Consider the following 17199-nt stretch of genomic DNA (forward strand, 5'->3'; position numbering starts at 1 on the left):
GGACCTGCAATTTATAAATCGGCACCATGTCTACTGTTAAGGCTAGGTTCAGATTGCGTTAGGGCAATCCGTTTAGCGCTAAGCGCTAGCGGATTGCGCTTACGCAATGTCTTTTTAGGGGTCGCGTTAAACGTCCCCGCTAGCGCAGATCCCCGATCTGCCAGAGCGGGGAACGGACCTCGGGCGCGCCGCGGATGCTGCAAGCAGCGTCCGAGGTGCGCCACAAAAGAATGGCACGCGCTAGCAAGGCGCTTTAACATTGCTGGCAATGGGAGCGCTAACGGACGCGTTGCACGGCGTTAATTTCGCCGTGCAACGCTGTCCGTTAGCGCTCACACAAAAACGAAATGAGAACCTAGCCTTATAGAGGAAAAAGAGCAAGAGTTTACAGTGGGGAAGCTGAGGAGCGTATTTTCATAACCCATGGGCTGCACACAGACACCACACAGACCAATGTAAGTGAAAGGGGTCGCTCAGATGAACGTTTTGACGTAAAATATCGCAGTATCCATGTGCAGTTTTATTTTTTCAAGGACCCATTGATTTTATTGCCAATTTTAGTCTGACCCTCAGATCAAAAGTGGACACGTCTCCACGGACATGTCTCGGATCAAAATAACAGACATGTGACTGGCCCCGTAGACTCCCACAGGTGCGAGTGCTATCTGTGAAAAACACGAAAAACATTCATAAGTGAAAATCGGACATCTGAATGAGCCCTAAGGTGGAGACGGGCTAGTTGTGTCCATATATTGAGGTTCTGTGGGGACCATCCAGACCAGAATGTTGCATGTTGTTATTTTTTCCATGCAAAGAATAGGTCCAAGTGGAAAATTTGGCATGTGCACTGGCCACTGGCTATAATGGTGCACCATTTAGTGCCCAAGTATTACAATCCTACACAAATAACAAGAGCCAGTCCTAAAAACTATGACATGAAGTTTTCTCCAGCATGCATGGAGGGATTGCAAGCGCTTTGTACCCAGGCCATCAGGACCAGTGGTGTACCCTTGGGTGATGACAGGTCACATAACCTTATGGATGACCCTGCCTGACCTATACCAGACCCTCATGTCAGTTCCATAAAATTCTTTGTTAGTCTATTCATTCATACAAAAATAGCCTTCCGCCTCGTAGAAGATTTTGATGATGAGTGAGAAAGAAACATTGTAAATTTGGAACACAGAATTGTTTATTTTTACATCCGTTCACTGGTTTTTAATGAAGGCGACTGGAGAAAAAGGAAGAAAACATCTCAGCTGTCAATCTCTCCAGCTCGTGAAGATGAGAAACTGGCCTGAACAAATGGTTGGGGGCTGAATGGATCATTTGTGTGAGAGTTACAGGTAACGCAAAACCTGGAGAAAGATCTCCCTCTTACATTGTCTTCAGAGTTTGTAATCATTATATCTTTAGCGGATAACTTGACATTTTTATGGACTTCTAACCAGGTTATACATAAATCGATGCATCAGACATAGGATGTGGGTCTACATGTCCTACCATAATTTAGGATCCTTTGGGAGAAGGTAACTTGACTTGGAGGGCCTAACTCATTCTTTCCCTTATTCCCAAATTTTCATTTTTCCTGTGCTTAAGGATATATCTATCTAGACAGATGTAATTTTCTTTTTCAGAAAAGCTGTAGGCTCTTTATCCTTCATATGGTTTCTGTGATCATGAAGAAGGACCCTTTCATTTCCACAGTGTTGTAGAGAATTGTTAATAAACTCAATTTATGAAGAGAGCGTAAAAGTTCAGACCAGCGGCCAATAAATATGTGTTACTAAACTACAGTTGGAACCAATGAGTTGACCCTTCTAAAATAACAAAATGATAGAAGATTTAACTATATCAAAGGGGGTTTATGAAATTAGAAAACAAGACCTCTTCTTTACATAGGCTGTATCTGGTATTGCATGGAGTCCCACTAGATCATAGCTTAGAAAGGGGGAGTTCAACCAGCACTGAGCAGATTAAAATACAAGATCTATAAATACAGAGAACATTACAAATTGTGGCCCAATGTTGGGACACCGGCTGCCATTAAACAACCCATTGGATTTTACCGATTGCTTCAGTCCAGTGGAGATATCCACTTTCTAACCACTTAGATGCCACGATCGCTGTTCATCATGTTCATCATCTAGAGGGTTAAAGTCCTGTGAACCGAGCTGGCTCCGATTGCAGCAGATACCGGTTCGGTGGGTGTCTACTGTGTAAAACAAATGGTGCTTGAACACTCTTCATACAAGTACTCTGCACTGCACTCCTGTAAATGCCAAATTGTTTGGAAAAGTGGGCAAACCTTTGGTTTTAGCAAGGTAGGTTCCAAACACAGCCTATAAATGGCAGCTGGACTGATTTCCTCTCACTTTAGACCAGTGTTTCCCAAACTCCAGTCCTCACGGACCCTACGGGTCATGTTTTCAGGATTTCCTTAGTATTGCCAAGTAGTGGAAGTATCATCAAGGCATCAGGAATTATCTCACCTGTGCAACACTATGGAAATCCTGAAAACATGACCCGTGGGGTCCGTGAGGACTGGAGTTTGGGAAATACTGCTTTAGACGTACAGGTAGAGTTGGTGCAAACTGAATCTCTGGAACTGGTCCATCAGCTGAGTCAGTATTGTTTGTTTGATGGACACCTCTTATCTTGATTAACTGGCATGGCGCGAAGACATTACGTACTTGAGACATCGCGCAAATCAAAAGAAGGACGTCAGATGCCAAAAAGTAAGACGCAGATCTTGGGGATCCCATCCAGCGACCACAGATTACTGACGTGGCCTCTGACCTAGGTCCTGCGAATTGATCCACACCAGGTCTACATAGATATTTCTGGGGATGGTTAAACACCACCCCTGTTCAGTCCATTAATCCCTGGAAATCTTCTACATAATCTTTGCACCCACATATAACCAATTCAGCCATCTTTCTTGTTGGGCTGCCCCCTGCTGGTAATACGGGAATAGTTATAACTAGTGATGAGTGAATATACTCGTTACTGGAGATTTCTCGAGCACGCTCGGGGGTCCTCTGAGTATTTTTTAGTGCTCGGAGATTTCGTTTTTCTTGCTGCAGCTGAATGATTTACATCTGTTAGCCAGCATAAGTACATGTGAGGATTCCCTAGCAACCAGGCAACCCCCACATGTACTTATGCTGGCTAACAGATGTAAATCATTCAGCTGCGGCAAGAAAAACTAAATCTCCGAGCACTAAAAAATACTCAGAGGACCCCCCAGCATGCTCGAGAAATCTCCAGTAACGAGTATATTCACTCATCACTAGTTATAAGCTATTTGGTCACTTTTATGATACATTCTGACTGAGTTTTGTGGCGGCAGGCACAACTAATAAGTTTTTCTAGCCGATCACGCTTGAGAAAATGTTCCTTTTATGGGGAATTTTTGGAGGATTTTTTTTTTTCCATTTCCTGATGTTCAGTTAAAAGAAATGCTTCAAAACCCCTTTATCTTTGAAGTATTATTTTTACAGCCTTTTGACTTGATATTTCAAGTTTGGAGCATATTTCATCCAGATCCTCCTCAAATAATTGACAGATCGCTTCTATTTTCCCAGAATTTCTCAAGAAAAAAAAAATGCTTAAAAGTCTCCTCACACAATTGATTTCCCATAAAAATGAATGGGAAGAGAACTCATTCTAAGCAATACTGCAGTGATTTATGAAGTGGATCTGCTCCCAAAAACTTTGTGTGAATATAGCCTTAATCTGTTCATTCTGTCAACAGATCGACGCTACGGCCAATCGCGATTTCTCCTGTAAAGGGCAGCACTCATTTGGTCGAGTGCTCCTATGCTATGTTCTCTATGAAAAGGAGACCAGCTGACATGTTGTCCAGTGGGAAGGGCTTATCTCCATTAGTCCGAAATCAGCCATGAATGATCGATGACCAGTCGGCCAGCTCCCCGTACATGTTAGACTGTTGATATCAGTGGTTCGGCCTATATTAGTGTAGTGTGTATGAGGGCCTTAACACAACATGGCTGACCCAATAACACAGCATTGTTTCCATAAGTTACCCCACTACTTAATCTCCAGAAATGCCCGTATCTCCTCCCGTGGCAGGATAACATTTTCGCACCCGCATTATATTACCAGAATCCCACCAGCTAAACAAGTTTTTCTACCAGGTGGACGGCTCACCAGTAGACTGCACCCTCACAGCCATCATTCTTATGGCCTGAATTTCCAGTTTGGCGAGGGGGGCGCTAAATAAACTGAATGTCATGTACCGTAGTTGTACTGCTAAAATGGTCTTTGTAATTTTTTTTTTTTGTACTCGTCTCTTTCAACAAATAAAAGGAAAAAAAAATGAAGTGGTTTTGTGTGTTATTGCCCCCGAGACTCTGCACAGCACAGGTGTGGGGGATTCTGTGCAGCAAGTACAAATGGAGCAGTGTTTAGTGAGCACCACACCCAGCGACAACAGACAGGAGTGTGTGACCTGCTATATCCTGGGAGCAGGAGACTAGGACTAGTGTTATCTTATCAACCGTAGTCAAGAAAGGTTGTACAAACCTTGTCAGTTATATGGCGGCAGCACAATATATGCGGCCTGTGGGGCACCGAGCTACAGTGCTACTACCTGTATAGTACGGGCACAAATATTACTTCTAATTCTGGAGTTTTTCTCGCTTATTAAGATAAAAAGATCTGCTTTTTAACTGTTTAGGGGAAAGCTAGGTGTTTTTTTTGTCACAGGTACTCAGCTTTCCTGTCAGAAAGTAAGGTAATTGCCTCAGGTGTACGTTCTCCTTTTCATCTTTTGAAATGGCTGATTACAGAAAACAATAGTTGTCATTCAACTGTAAACCAGGACAGATAAAAAAACAAAGTGGCCATACATGTGTGATCACAGGACAGTAGTGATGAGCGATCGTGCTCAGATAAGGTACTAAGGTGCTCGAAAAATATGATCGAGTCCCCGCGGCTGCATGTCTCGCGACTGACTGTTCGACTGCCGCAACAAACAGAAAATCGCTGTCGAACAGTCAGTTGCGAGGCATGCAGCTGTAGGGACTGGAACATATTTTTTGAGCATGACGAAAACACCCAGTTAGCACACGAGCATCCCCAGATAACACCTTGACAGAGAACGTTCGCTCATGACTAAAGGACAGCTATTCCTAGTGAGGTATCAATGGGGAGAGGAGAGTAAGCGGTGGCCAGACACCACTTGTCTCAATTGAGAACTATATACATAGGTTACCAAGTGAATGATTGTTCTTGATGTTAAAGGGTTAAGAAAAAAATGGCGGCTTTCCTTCAGCTCCACCTCTGACCACGGTTTGTGTCTGGTATTGTAACTCGGTCGCATTGTAGTGAATGGAACGTAGCTGAAATATCACAAACTACTATTGGACAAGCCTTTTAAAAGATGCCCCCCAACGTTGTTCACTTTCATGCAATTTTTACCGCATTGCAAAAAATCACTGTTTTCCCACAGATCAGATGAAGTGGCCTATGTGCACACAGAGATGTCTCAGGAGTGTTTTTTTTTTTGATCAGGTCCACATCTAAAACATAAAGCAAAATTGCCAGAAAAGTCCCACAAAAAAATGCTTGCTTCCTATAGTAAAAGCATTTTCCTTTTTCATATTTTCAGTCTATTTTTGATTTAATCTTCCTCTTCAGGTTATGAAAAACTCTTGGTGTGAGGGAAAAAAAAGTGAGTGTCACTTCTAAGAAGCATCTTCTCATGGAAAATAGTCCATAATAGTCAAAAAGTGGCAAACCACTTCAGGGGAAAAAAAGCTCTTAAAAAAAAAAAAACACCTTCAAAACCTCTTCAGTTAATGAAAAACTCCTCCAACAATTACCCAAAGAGGACGAATGTTTCCTGAGGAAGTTTCCACTTGGAAAACCCGTCTTTGGTTATGTGCACGTTTGGTTTAGATGCTTGCGTGCATTTCTGAGTTTTTCAAGCAGAAGGTTCTTCAGGAAAACGCAGGTGGTATTTTTCCTGAAAAATGGTCGTTTTTTTTGTGGCATCTTTGTTGCCAGTGTTTTTTTTTTTTTTTCTTAACTTGTATGTATGCAATAGTGAGTGGCAATGGTCAGGGCACCATTCAGTTTGAATGTGGAACGTGTGTAACCCGCCTAAGGCCACGTGCACACGGTCAGTATTTTACCTCAGTATTTGGAAACCTAAATCAGGAGCCGGTGAAAAATACACATGTGGTACATATGTTTCTATTATCCTTTTGCTCTGATTTTGGCTCACAAATACTGAGGTAAAAAGTCACATGGCCTTAGTTGGGGAGTCGAGCAACCATTAGGCCACATTCACACGGTCAGTATTTGGTCAGTATTTTACCTCAGTATTTGTATGCCAAATCCAGAAGTGGTGACATGTTTTGATTATACTTTTCCTCTGAGTTTGGCTATGGTCACACTATCAGTATTTGGTCAGTATTTTACATCAGTATTAGCCAAAACCAGGAGTGGGTGATAAATACAGAAGTGGTGCATATGTTTCTATTATACTATTCCTCTAATTGTTCCACTCCTGGTTTTGGCTTACAAATACTGATGTAAAATACTGACCAAATACTGTGTGTGACCATAGCCTTTGGCTCACAAACAATGAGGTAAAAAGTCATGTGGTCTTAGTCAGGACTTCCAGCAACCATAAGGCCACGTTCAGTATTTGTAAGCCAAAATCAGGAGCGGGTGATAAATACTGAAGTGGTGATGTGTTTCTATTATACTTTTCCTCTGGTTTTGGTTCACTGAAGTAAAAAAACTGACCGAATACTGAATGTGTGAACGAGGCCGTGTTCACGCCAGCGTATCTCACGGTCTGTATGTGAACCCCAATGCCCAGAGACTTTCAGCCTCTTCTTGTTCCCATCAATGTCTGCATTTAGAGACACCAAGGAGGCTTTCTTCGGGTCAGTCTGGGCATGGATATTCGTATACGGACCGCGAAATACGCTGAAGCGGCCCAATACATTTCCTCATCCAGCCATGCCTGACACCCCCTTCACCCACAATTGATCCTGTGATTTTTGGCAATGGCTACACATAATATGCCAGCTGTCTACACTCCTGGGATCACAGAGCTGTGACACCCTTAAATATTGCAATGAGTGTTATTTATTTTCTGTGTGAGGATCGCAGTGTGGGTGCCCCCCAGGGAAGTAGTGCGGGGGAGGGGAGGAGGAGTGGCTGCCTCCCCACTTGCAGAGTTGAGGCATGCAACAAGCACAGCACACAGCAGCATCTTTGCATTGGAGACAGTGGCTGCTGAGTGCTGGATGTGATAAGAATCAGCAGCTCCTCCCCCAGTATAGAGACACTGGAGGCAGCGAGCTCGGCTCATACACAGACGGCTCATACACACACAGCCGCACACCGGGACGGTGCTCATTGCCGGGGAGCTCCCTGCACCCGACTGCGGAACTATCACCGGAGCGTCCGGGGCAGCAGGAGAGGAGCTGCTCACAACTTCTCACCACCGCCACCGGGAGGAGGAGGAGGAGGGGGGCTGCTGTGATTTCTACCGCTCGTTTCTCTGGGACTTAACCCGTGTGGATGTGACAAGAGACCTGGGGAAGAGCAGCGATGAAGAGTCGGGAAGAAGAAGGCGGAGGAGGCTGGAGGAAGGCTGGGGTGCCAGGTAAGGAGCCCTAAACCTGCTTCCAACACTGAAGACCCCCATAGATATCTGATAGGGGGCTTTACATCACTGCTGCTGCCTGAAGAGGATTGATGCAAACAGCTGACTGCACAGTTCCACTACAGATGGCTGGAGATTGGGGGCAATCCTCAGCCTGGAGCCCCCCAAGCTTATGCTGGGCTATGGGAATGTGGGGGGCTGGCTGAGGTTGTGCTTACTATCTTATTGGTGGGGGGCAGAGACCCCATAACATAAGATGGAGCGGTGCATGTGATGGAGGAAGGTGGTTTTTTTAATTGCAGGGATGGGAGAAAAGTGCCAAATATTTGGTGTTATTTCTATAGAATCCTATGAAATCCACAGTGCTTGTGGGGGACTGAGACTGGTTATGGGGGGCTGAGACTGGTTATGGGGAGGGGTGCCTTACTTTAGGAAGTGTTCAGGGGTGAGTCTATAATGGGGAACCCTGTTCCTCCCAGTCTGCAGCTGTGCTCATCGCCCTGTTCTATCAGAGTATGGAGACCCCCTGTGTTACATGATGGATCCTATACCCTGCATTAAAAAGTGATCACCCAAAAGATGCCCGATATGTGGTGGAGCAAGTAGCTCTGTAGATCTAGTGGGGGCTATCCTCCGTCATTTATATAGTGGGAACATAAGATGCCTGATATGTGATGGAGCACCCAGCTCTGTAGATCTAGTGGGGGGCTATCCTCCGTCACTTATATAGTTGCCTGATATGTGGTGGAACATCTAGCTCTGTAGATGTAGTGGGGGGCTATCCTCCGTCACATATATAGTTGCCTGATATGTGGTGGAGCACCTAGCTCTGTAGATCTGGAGGGGGGCTATCCTCAGTCATTTATGTAGTGGGAGCATAAGATGCCTGATATGTGGTGGCGCTGAACATCTAACTCTGTAGATTTAGTGGGGGGCTATCCTCAGTCATTTATATAGTGGGAACATAAGATGCCTGATATGGAGCATCTAGCTCCGTAGATCTAGTGGGGGGTTATCCTCCGTCATTTATATAGTGGGATCATAAGATGCCTGATGTGTTGGAGCTAAACATCTAGCTCTGTAGATCTGGTGGGGGGCTATCCTCCCGTCATTTATATAGGGGGAACATACGATGCCTGATGTGGTGGAGCTGAACATCTAGCTCTGTAGATCTGGAGGCTATCCTCCCTCATTTATATAGTGGGAGCATATACCGAAGCGCTGTACAGAGACCCTATTAGATGAGTCCCAGTCCCCGGAATCCGATGGCATGTTGTCTACCGGGGCTTCCTCCGATCGGTATGGAGGGAGAACATACAAACTCCATGTAGATGGGAGTCTCGTCTCCTCCATACATGTCAGTATGGATTAAGGAAAGGAGGGAGGTGGGGGCTCTGGATAGATTCTGGGGAGACCTTCTCTGGAGACCCTGACGTAGGAAGGCTGACCATTGCCTGGGTCTACATAGATGTCCAGAAATAAATGCATTATTGGGGGATCTGTTCCAAAAGGGTTTTTTTTTTTTTTTTTTTTTTTCTTCATAGGAATGAATAGAAATGCAATGGCTGAGTATATCTGTCAGTCATACTCCTTACACCAATCCTGGTGCTGTGTGTAGTGGGGGCTACTCAATGTAAAGGGCTATAGGGGGGATGCATGGGTGATTACCGCACTGGTACACCAAGCCTAATGGTGCCCGGATCTGCACCCCCTGTGCCAGTGATGGCTACTACTCATTCATTGTGGGCTACTTTAGAGAAGCCTGCAGGTGTCCTATGATCCGGCTGGGCTTAGCGGAGGGCGACCCTATGGGTGCTCCTATATATACTCTTCTCTATACCCCTGTAGATCTGGAAGCCCACCGCCATCAATTCTCCAGCCGTTACACTGTTTGCAGCACAACTTTTTTTTTTTTTCTCCCTCCGCACTGTCAGTTTAATGGACAAGCTGCTGCGTAATATCAGATGTTTTATGCCTTTCTCTCTGTATTTAAAACAATCCTTACATTACCCACTGGCACGTTGGCCAAGAGACTTATTTAATCAGCGAATGCCATTAAAATAAGCCAGTCTGGCTGTAATAAACAGTTCCTATGACTTGGCACTCCAGATCCGACGCCATCCTTCTATAAAAGGTAATGAATATGTGGATGGAGCGCACATTTTGAGAATTAAAGGGGGTCTGTAAAGCATATGGGCAACAAGCGGCGACACTCCCTACACCCCCCCTCCATTAAAAAAAAAAAAAAAAGTGATTTATCACGGAGCGCCACTTCTGGTGCTTTTCTTTCTGTAGTTTCCAGCCACAATTCTCTGTATAGAGGTTTAATGTGGACTAACTAATAGTATTGGATAATGACTGATCTGGAAAAACAGCCACTTGTGCCATTATAAATATATAGTATTGCGCTGACCTGCTGCAGTCACCAATTTTGTGCATGGTGTTTGTAAATTATTATTATTTTTTTTTGTGTAGCTCTTTAACCTCGGTGATTGCTGAGGATTGCCAACCACGACACCTATTCTTGGTGCCGGATCCCATTGACGCTCCCTAGCGTCTCTGCCCCTTTTCTGGCTTATTATGCCCCCATTGTAGCTCTGATGCCCCAGGGTTACGTTACCCGGACGCATTTTTCTTGCTTTCGATTGCATTATAGTAACCTATCTATAAAGCAGCTGGTGGCGTTGGCCGGGCACGGTGGCGTTGGTCACACCTTTTCTGTGTACGTACACCATCCCATACATCGTCTTTGGGCACGGTGTCACCATTCCTTTTTGGGTTTTAATGAACGTCTGGCTCGGCTGCAGACCTGGCAATTACTCGTCACCTATCGCCCAATCTCCTGCGCTCCTCCTAGGAAATGAGATGCTGAGGATCAGGCTTGCTGCGTCTCCCAGCCATGCCAGGCGATGGATGAGGGCTGAATGTTTTATTATGCCTTTTTTTTATGATAATATTTGGCTGTGTTGGGTAAATAGATGTTTACCGACTACAATGCAGGAGAGAACTGCGTGTCAATTCCACTAGATCTTCTTCTTTTATTTCCCCCTAAATTACGGTAACCACACAGATTTAACACCTTAAGACCCCAAGCCCATACAAGTGCCATAAGAATTCTTAAGCATTTTTTTTTTCCTTTAAGATCCGTCGAGATGGCCACTTGTAAAGAATAAGGCAGGGGGATGACCAAATAGTGAATGCCAGCAGATAAGGACACCCTGTGACCACACCATTCTCCTTGTCCTCAGTAAGTCAGACTGTATTAGTGAGGCTGGCTAATCGGGACATGCCAATTGTATCCTCTGTCTGCCGGGAGAATGCCAGCAAAGAGGATTATTCGCAGGAATATAGGTCCTCGTCCATATGTGTTAATGCACAATCGCTGGAAGACTATAAACTAATCCTGTGCCTACCATCATCCCCATAGTTTAGAGAAAGCTGCATTTTACAATCAGATGGAAAGGAGCGAGGGGCTTCTGATGTGAGCGGGGGAGACTCTCGGCCAGCGTCGCTCATGGAGATCCTCTTAACACTTGTTGTGTCGGTGTAAGCCATGGCTTATGTGCGCATAGTCACTTCTAACCATCGGTGATTTAATGGTTAATGCTCCCTGCGCCTGAATCCTATGTATGATGCCCACTATAGGGCCATATAGATGTAGGTACGAGCAGCTGCTGCATTGATGGCTGCCACTGTATAGCCTTCTGCTTGCTTTCTGAAGCTTTTTTTTTTTTGCCTCCGTCATTTGCAGATTTTTTTTTTTTTTCCCCCTGTGTGCACAGTATGGAGACGCTGATTATGTATGTAATTGAACAGTATGCACCGTCCTAGCGTCCTGTGATAGTGGATGGCAGGAGATAACATCCTGGAATGCAGAAGCCCTAGAAAATGGATAGATTTTGTTTTTGCACTCTACCCCCCCTACAAGGAACGCTTTGAATCATACAGATTTATTGATCGCTTTTTTCAATACACAAGGAGAGGCGAGCCCCATAAAAATGTATAAAAATTGTATTCCCGGGGAAATATAGAGCCAGAATGGCAGAGAGGAGTTTTATTTTTCTGGTGTTTCTTCTTTTCAGTCCATTCTGTTGACTGGTTGCCCGTTTTCCGAGTGCCCCCTTTTCATCTGCGTTCCTGTCTTTCAGCCATACAATCAATGACAAATCCGCTGTATTATCATTATCATCATCGCTTGTATGTTCCTGTATATTACCGAGTGCCTGGCTGTATTGTTAGCGAGGACGCGTATTGAAAAGGGACCTGCTTGATTTATTCCGAGCTGTCATTTCGGTATTATGCCTAGCCAGTAATGGCAGATTTTCGAACACTAAAATGTGCCTGGATGCCTCCTATTACATTAAATGACATTTGAAGATGATTTATCCAATAGCCTTTTGTACAATCGGTAGTTTTTTTTTCTTTTCTCCTATGTGTACATTCTTCTTTGTGTTTGTATTGTGAGTTGATGCTTATTTTCCAATATCCTTGGTGGCTTTTTATTTATTTTTTATTTTTTCTTTGCAGCCAGCTTGTATGATAACAGAAAGAAACAGCTGATCAACTTTGAATATTATCATTGATCAGTTTCAGTTCCACTTAGAATGTAACCCCCCCCAAAAAAAAACCAAACATAATTTAAGCATTTCTACCTCCAACATCATGACGCAATTCAGCATACACTTTTCTTTTCAGTACTTCAGTACATGTAAAATAAGAAAATAAATATTTATATTTAAAAAATATATATTATATAAAAAATATTATATATATATTTATTTATATTTGCCCCCAAGTTTTCTTCTTTTTAAACTCTGCTAGTGATTGGGGCATCATGCAGTTTTCCCTGGTTGCCACTAGAGGCAGTGCAGTCATTGAACAGGTGGGCAGCAGCCTTGTCGGATCTGTATGTCTATATACTGTATATAATACATCTATATATCGTTCTAGGTTTTGCGAATGCTTCGTGCTTATAATTTTTTTTAAACCGCTTTTAACATTTTAATGCACGTGCTACCCACGGCGCATATAAGGAGCATTAAACAAGCAATAATTCTTTTGGATTCTGTCTCGATATACTTATTCTATTTGCAAGTGATCATCACGCAGACGACAACATTTTATGGGAATAAACGTCAAGTGCTGTAAAACTAGCCAATTTGACAATTTAAAAAAAAAAAAAAAAAGAAAAGATATTTGAGAGCTGAGCGTAAAATATGAAGAATTCCACTTGGAATAAGCGATGGGGAATGCTGATTTTAACAGGTTTCCCCCCCCTACACAGAAGAGACGTGTGCATGTTGTACATGTAGAGTCTCCTTTTCCGGCAAAGTGACTGAAATTGATGTTCTAAAATGTATTGCGTTTGTGTAATATAGTTAGGAACATACAATGGCCTCATAGAAGAGGCAGGAGACTCTACCGCTCAGTTGGGTGTTCGCTAGAAGGTGTTGAATTTGCCACAACTCACTGTGCAAATGTGTCGATTTAGTACAAATTGATCGTTCCTGTTTCCCGAAGGGCAGTGACTCCCTATCAGACCAAAAGGTATGGATGTCATAAATGACAGATGGGCTAGTGGTTAGGTGGTCTTGCACTGACGTGACATCTGCCACTGTTTGATGATATACCGTAATTCTACAGTTGAAGACCCTTTCCGGAAAATCTTCTGTTAACTTTAACTTTATGAGAAATTCACTTTGTTAAAATTCCTCACATTTATATGGTCTTAATGAGAAACATGTTGACAGGTTTTTATCGCCTTTTCTGTATTTCGCCCTTAGGGGGGAGAGAGAGAGAGAACCTAATTGTGCAAACGTAAATATCTCTTGCAATATTTTCACTCTTTTTGAGGGGATGTTGAAGTTGTCAGGGAAAAAAAATAAGATTATCTATGGGTCTGGATGTAATGTCTGTGAACTGCATATGTTCTAGAAGATCCACCATTGGCTTTGAGACTTCCTTTGTTGACTCCTAAGCTTTGGAAGACCCTTTTGATTACTAAAGACCATATGGAGGTAGGAGAACACGGAGCTTCTCACAAAGATCCATGTGTACATACTTCTGATAGGTTTTTCTTTTGGGTTTTTAGCCTTCAGTAGCTGATGATCAAATCCTGGCTCTGCTGTCCTCTTCTTCCCAATACACCATCACCCCACACATGTACTCTCCATTCAACCGAGCAAGTGGAGTAAAGGTGTCCATACACAAGCTGTCGGATGAACATTCATTTGGCTACTTCTCCAGACTGCCTCATACTTTATGAATAATCGACAGTGTTCATCTGTCCTCTAAGGTGACAGTGTAAAGGCCCCAATATGCTGTAGACTAAGACTTGTGGCCAAATCCGTTCATTATGGCCTATTATGTAAGGGGGGTCCCTGACAAATGATTGGCAGGAGAGTTAAGGATCTGTCGTGTCTGATTTTTGGACTGACGATCCTTTTGTTCTCTAGAGATGATCAGCCACCAGAGCTGTCTGGACGTGGCTCTCATCGCGAACCCAGGAGTACTTGTCAGAGCGAGCCCTCCTATGTATGGGAGAGGCAGACGATACAGTGGTCGGCCAAGTGATGGTTCTGTCAGCTATGTAAAGTATATGGGTGAGAATAAGGCACTTAGGCTGATCTTGAGAAGAAAAGGGTTGGTTTAGTCTTAACTTCTAATGTGAATGGGGGGCCTCCTGATTAATTTGATGTCCTGCCTTCCCACTGGGTTCACACCACTGATCTGATGTGTAAATGCTTCTTAATTCACTGCCAGATATCACAGGTTGCTAATCTACCCTACAAGTCGAAAGAATATTGACATTCTTGTTCTTCCCTTCTCCAACATCATCTGAATGGGGAAAATCAAGAAGCCCCTATATTAAAAGTCTGCAGATAGCAGGTTTAGCAGCCTTTGCTATAAGTATGGGGGCCTTTAACTTTGGCTTAGAAGGTAAAATCCATCTGTTTTGTTCCTCAAGATGGACAGATACATGTACAGCTTCAGTTCTGACCATAATTTGGACATTTCACCTAATATACATGTTAAAAAAGGGAAAAAAAAACTATTGGCTTGGGAAGTATGTAGGACATCCGATGAGTGTTAAGCTTCTCTACATCCTAATTTTGAGCAGCTTTGTTTTGTCTTCACTCTTTACCCCCGACTCTTCCGTTTCTTTCCTCTACCTCCCCTCTGTCTCCTCCCCAGGCTATAGCATACATGTTATGATTGTTTTTAGTCACAGACCCCACGTATGTACAAGCTGTGACCTGCAATCATACCAGGATCTCCTGCTCTGAGACTCTTCTGCGTGATGCCTTTAGGCGGCCTATGTGCTTGAAGTGTCAGGTGTAACTAAAAGGCTACTTTGATAAATGCCTACGAAAACCGGAACGACGTATTGTGGACTTTCACAGCTTGGATTCCTTTTTTTGTTCTGTTTTGTATATTTAGCATATTTTTCATAGACTATAGTCTTTGGAAAATGACAAGGCTTTTGATAGCCGTTACACGGTATTCCTTTTAGACGTGTGAGAAGGATGGTATCGACAGTGGTGTGATGAGATTCTGGTATAGACCATACTGAACCTCTTTAGACAAGGTGGAGACGAGACACTCTGCCATGCTTGACGTGTGCTCCTGAGTACTTGATCGGTTAATGTTCTGGCTATTTAGTATGTTTATTGTGTACGGACTGAATGAATTAAGCGCTTGCTATTGTTTCTTGCCATTAAATGGTATGTCTTTATCGAACGATGACCTGTCGTTGAAGGAATGATCCCACCGAGAAGAAAGGGATGCCGAAGACTAGTGATGGGCACTGTAATTTGATGACAAATCGAGAGATTATGGACTGAGGATTAAACTGCTATGTTATGTTTCTGCTCGTACAATTATTGGAGGTAGTTATGTGAATTGGTTTGCTATATCAGCAGCTGTGAGGGTTTTGTATCTAAAGCCATGACTCGTAGTAGGCGAATGTTAGGATTGTATAGAACACCTTGGAAAAAATGAAGTGCTGCAAGGAACACTCCATTATCTTCCATGAACCCCACATGTCTACAAGCTCGGCTAGTCAGTTCAACGTTTCGAAGACTAAAATGCTCATTTTGCATTTTCTGCAGGATGCGCCCGGTATCCATTACCTGCTTCTCAGGCATGTACCATTAGTCTGACGTGAACGCTGGCTGTATACGTCTTCCATATCGGAAACTCCCAGACAACATGAATAGGGTCGGTGCAAATATTGGTTGCTTTTTGACTCCACTGTGAAGGCTGTGGTGAGCCCCCTCCCCACCACCACCTCTTAGACGTGACTGCATTAGTTACCATATACCACAGAGTGACTTCTTTACAAATGTAGCAATCCTGCGCCGAGCATCCATTTATATACGTTTGCCGAGAAATGCGACACCGTAGCGTATTGATCAGGGTCGTACAGAAGCTGGTCAGTGCAAAACAGTGGTCTCTGGGGCTATCCAGCGAGAGAGACTTTGTAAGACGTTGCCATGGAAACAGAGCCTTGCTTTGACGCTAGGTGGAGAGCCTGTCAACATATTGGCATCAAAGTGGTTAACCCGTCTTAGACAGAAGCACTCCGGTGCGCTACGGTAGGATCACTAAAGAAGCAAGAACATAAAATAAGTATATATATATATTTTTTGTACACTCCACCCTCCCCATTTCCAAATACATGTGTATTGTCATAAAAGATAAGTCTCCACCAATGTACTAAGTGCGGAATGTAGGGTAATATGGCCTTGACTATGTGCTGGTGACGGTAAAGGAAAACTACACTTTGTATCTTGACTTACAGACCATGAGTGAAGGTCGCATTAAACGATAATCATGGTCTTTATAGAGCGTCACCTTTTTTTTTGTTAATAAAAAATCAGTTTTAAAGAAGGTAAAGTTTTTGGCCATAAAATGTCTGAACAAATTTTACGATTTAAGTTTCTACTTATTTTTTTATGCCTTTTTATATCTGCAATGATCGATACTTTTACTTCCTTCAACAAAGTATTTTTAGAAGGTGTTGGAAGACATTGGTCGCGGTCATTGGCTATAACTTTTTACGTTCCTGCTGCCAATTGCAGATGGAACTTTTAATTCCTCGGTATTAACTCATTACTATAACCTTTTAGTGAGGGCAGCAGCAAAGGCGAGTAAGGACTAAACGCGGTCCTTACTTATAATCAACTTGTATAATGGTCTGTGGCTTCAGGCTGCAACTTCCGAAATGCCCAATTGTTGAGTGGTAGATCTTCATCCAGGACTTATTGACTTGTGTTTTGGACTTGAAGCCCTTTTATTTTTCTCAGGAGGATAATTTTAACCCATGTACACACTACTTGAATGCCTGTCATACATGCTAAAGCCCTTTTAAAAGGAACCTATTAGCTTATTAATGCTAACCAAAGCAAGCATGATTTGGAGCCATTATTGAAGGTGTGTGTGTGTGTGTATATATATATATATATATATATATCTCAGACAAAAAATAAATGCATGAGCAAGTGACTAGCCACTGAGGAAGGTCCTCACTGGTTTCGTACTGCCCT

General features: G+C 43.3%; 1 protein-coding gene across 9 annotated transcripts in view; it reads left to right on the top strand.

Moving 5' to 3' along the window:
- The window catches only part of PCDH1 (protocadherin 1), a 214173-nt gene that overhangs the window by 18243 nt on the left and 178731 nt on the right, over positions 1–17199 (top strand). For 8 of the 9 annotated variants that reach the window (XM_077266286.1, XM_077266279.1, XM_077266287.1 and 5 more), the window contains exon 1: positions 7145–7651. The exons of the other annotated variant lie outside the window; for it this stretch is intronic. In XM_077266286.1, coding sequence (XP_077122401.1) covers positions 7597–7651 — 55 coding nt within the window. In that variant the 5' untranslated portion in view covers positions 7145–7596. Of the gene's footprint in view, positions 1–7144; positions 7652–17199 lie in introns of those variants that run through there. 9 annotated transcript variants of the gene reach the window in all.

The sequence above is a fragment of the Ranitomeya variabilis genome, chromosome 5 (assembly GCF_051348905.1).
Source record: "Ranitomeya variabilis isolate aRanVar5 chromosome 5, aRanVar5.hap1, whole genome shotgun sequence".
NCBI classification, from domain to species: Eukaryota; Metazoa; Chordata; class Amphibia; order Anura; family Dendrobatidae; genus Ranitomeya; species Ranitomeya variabilis.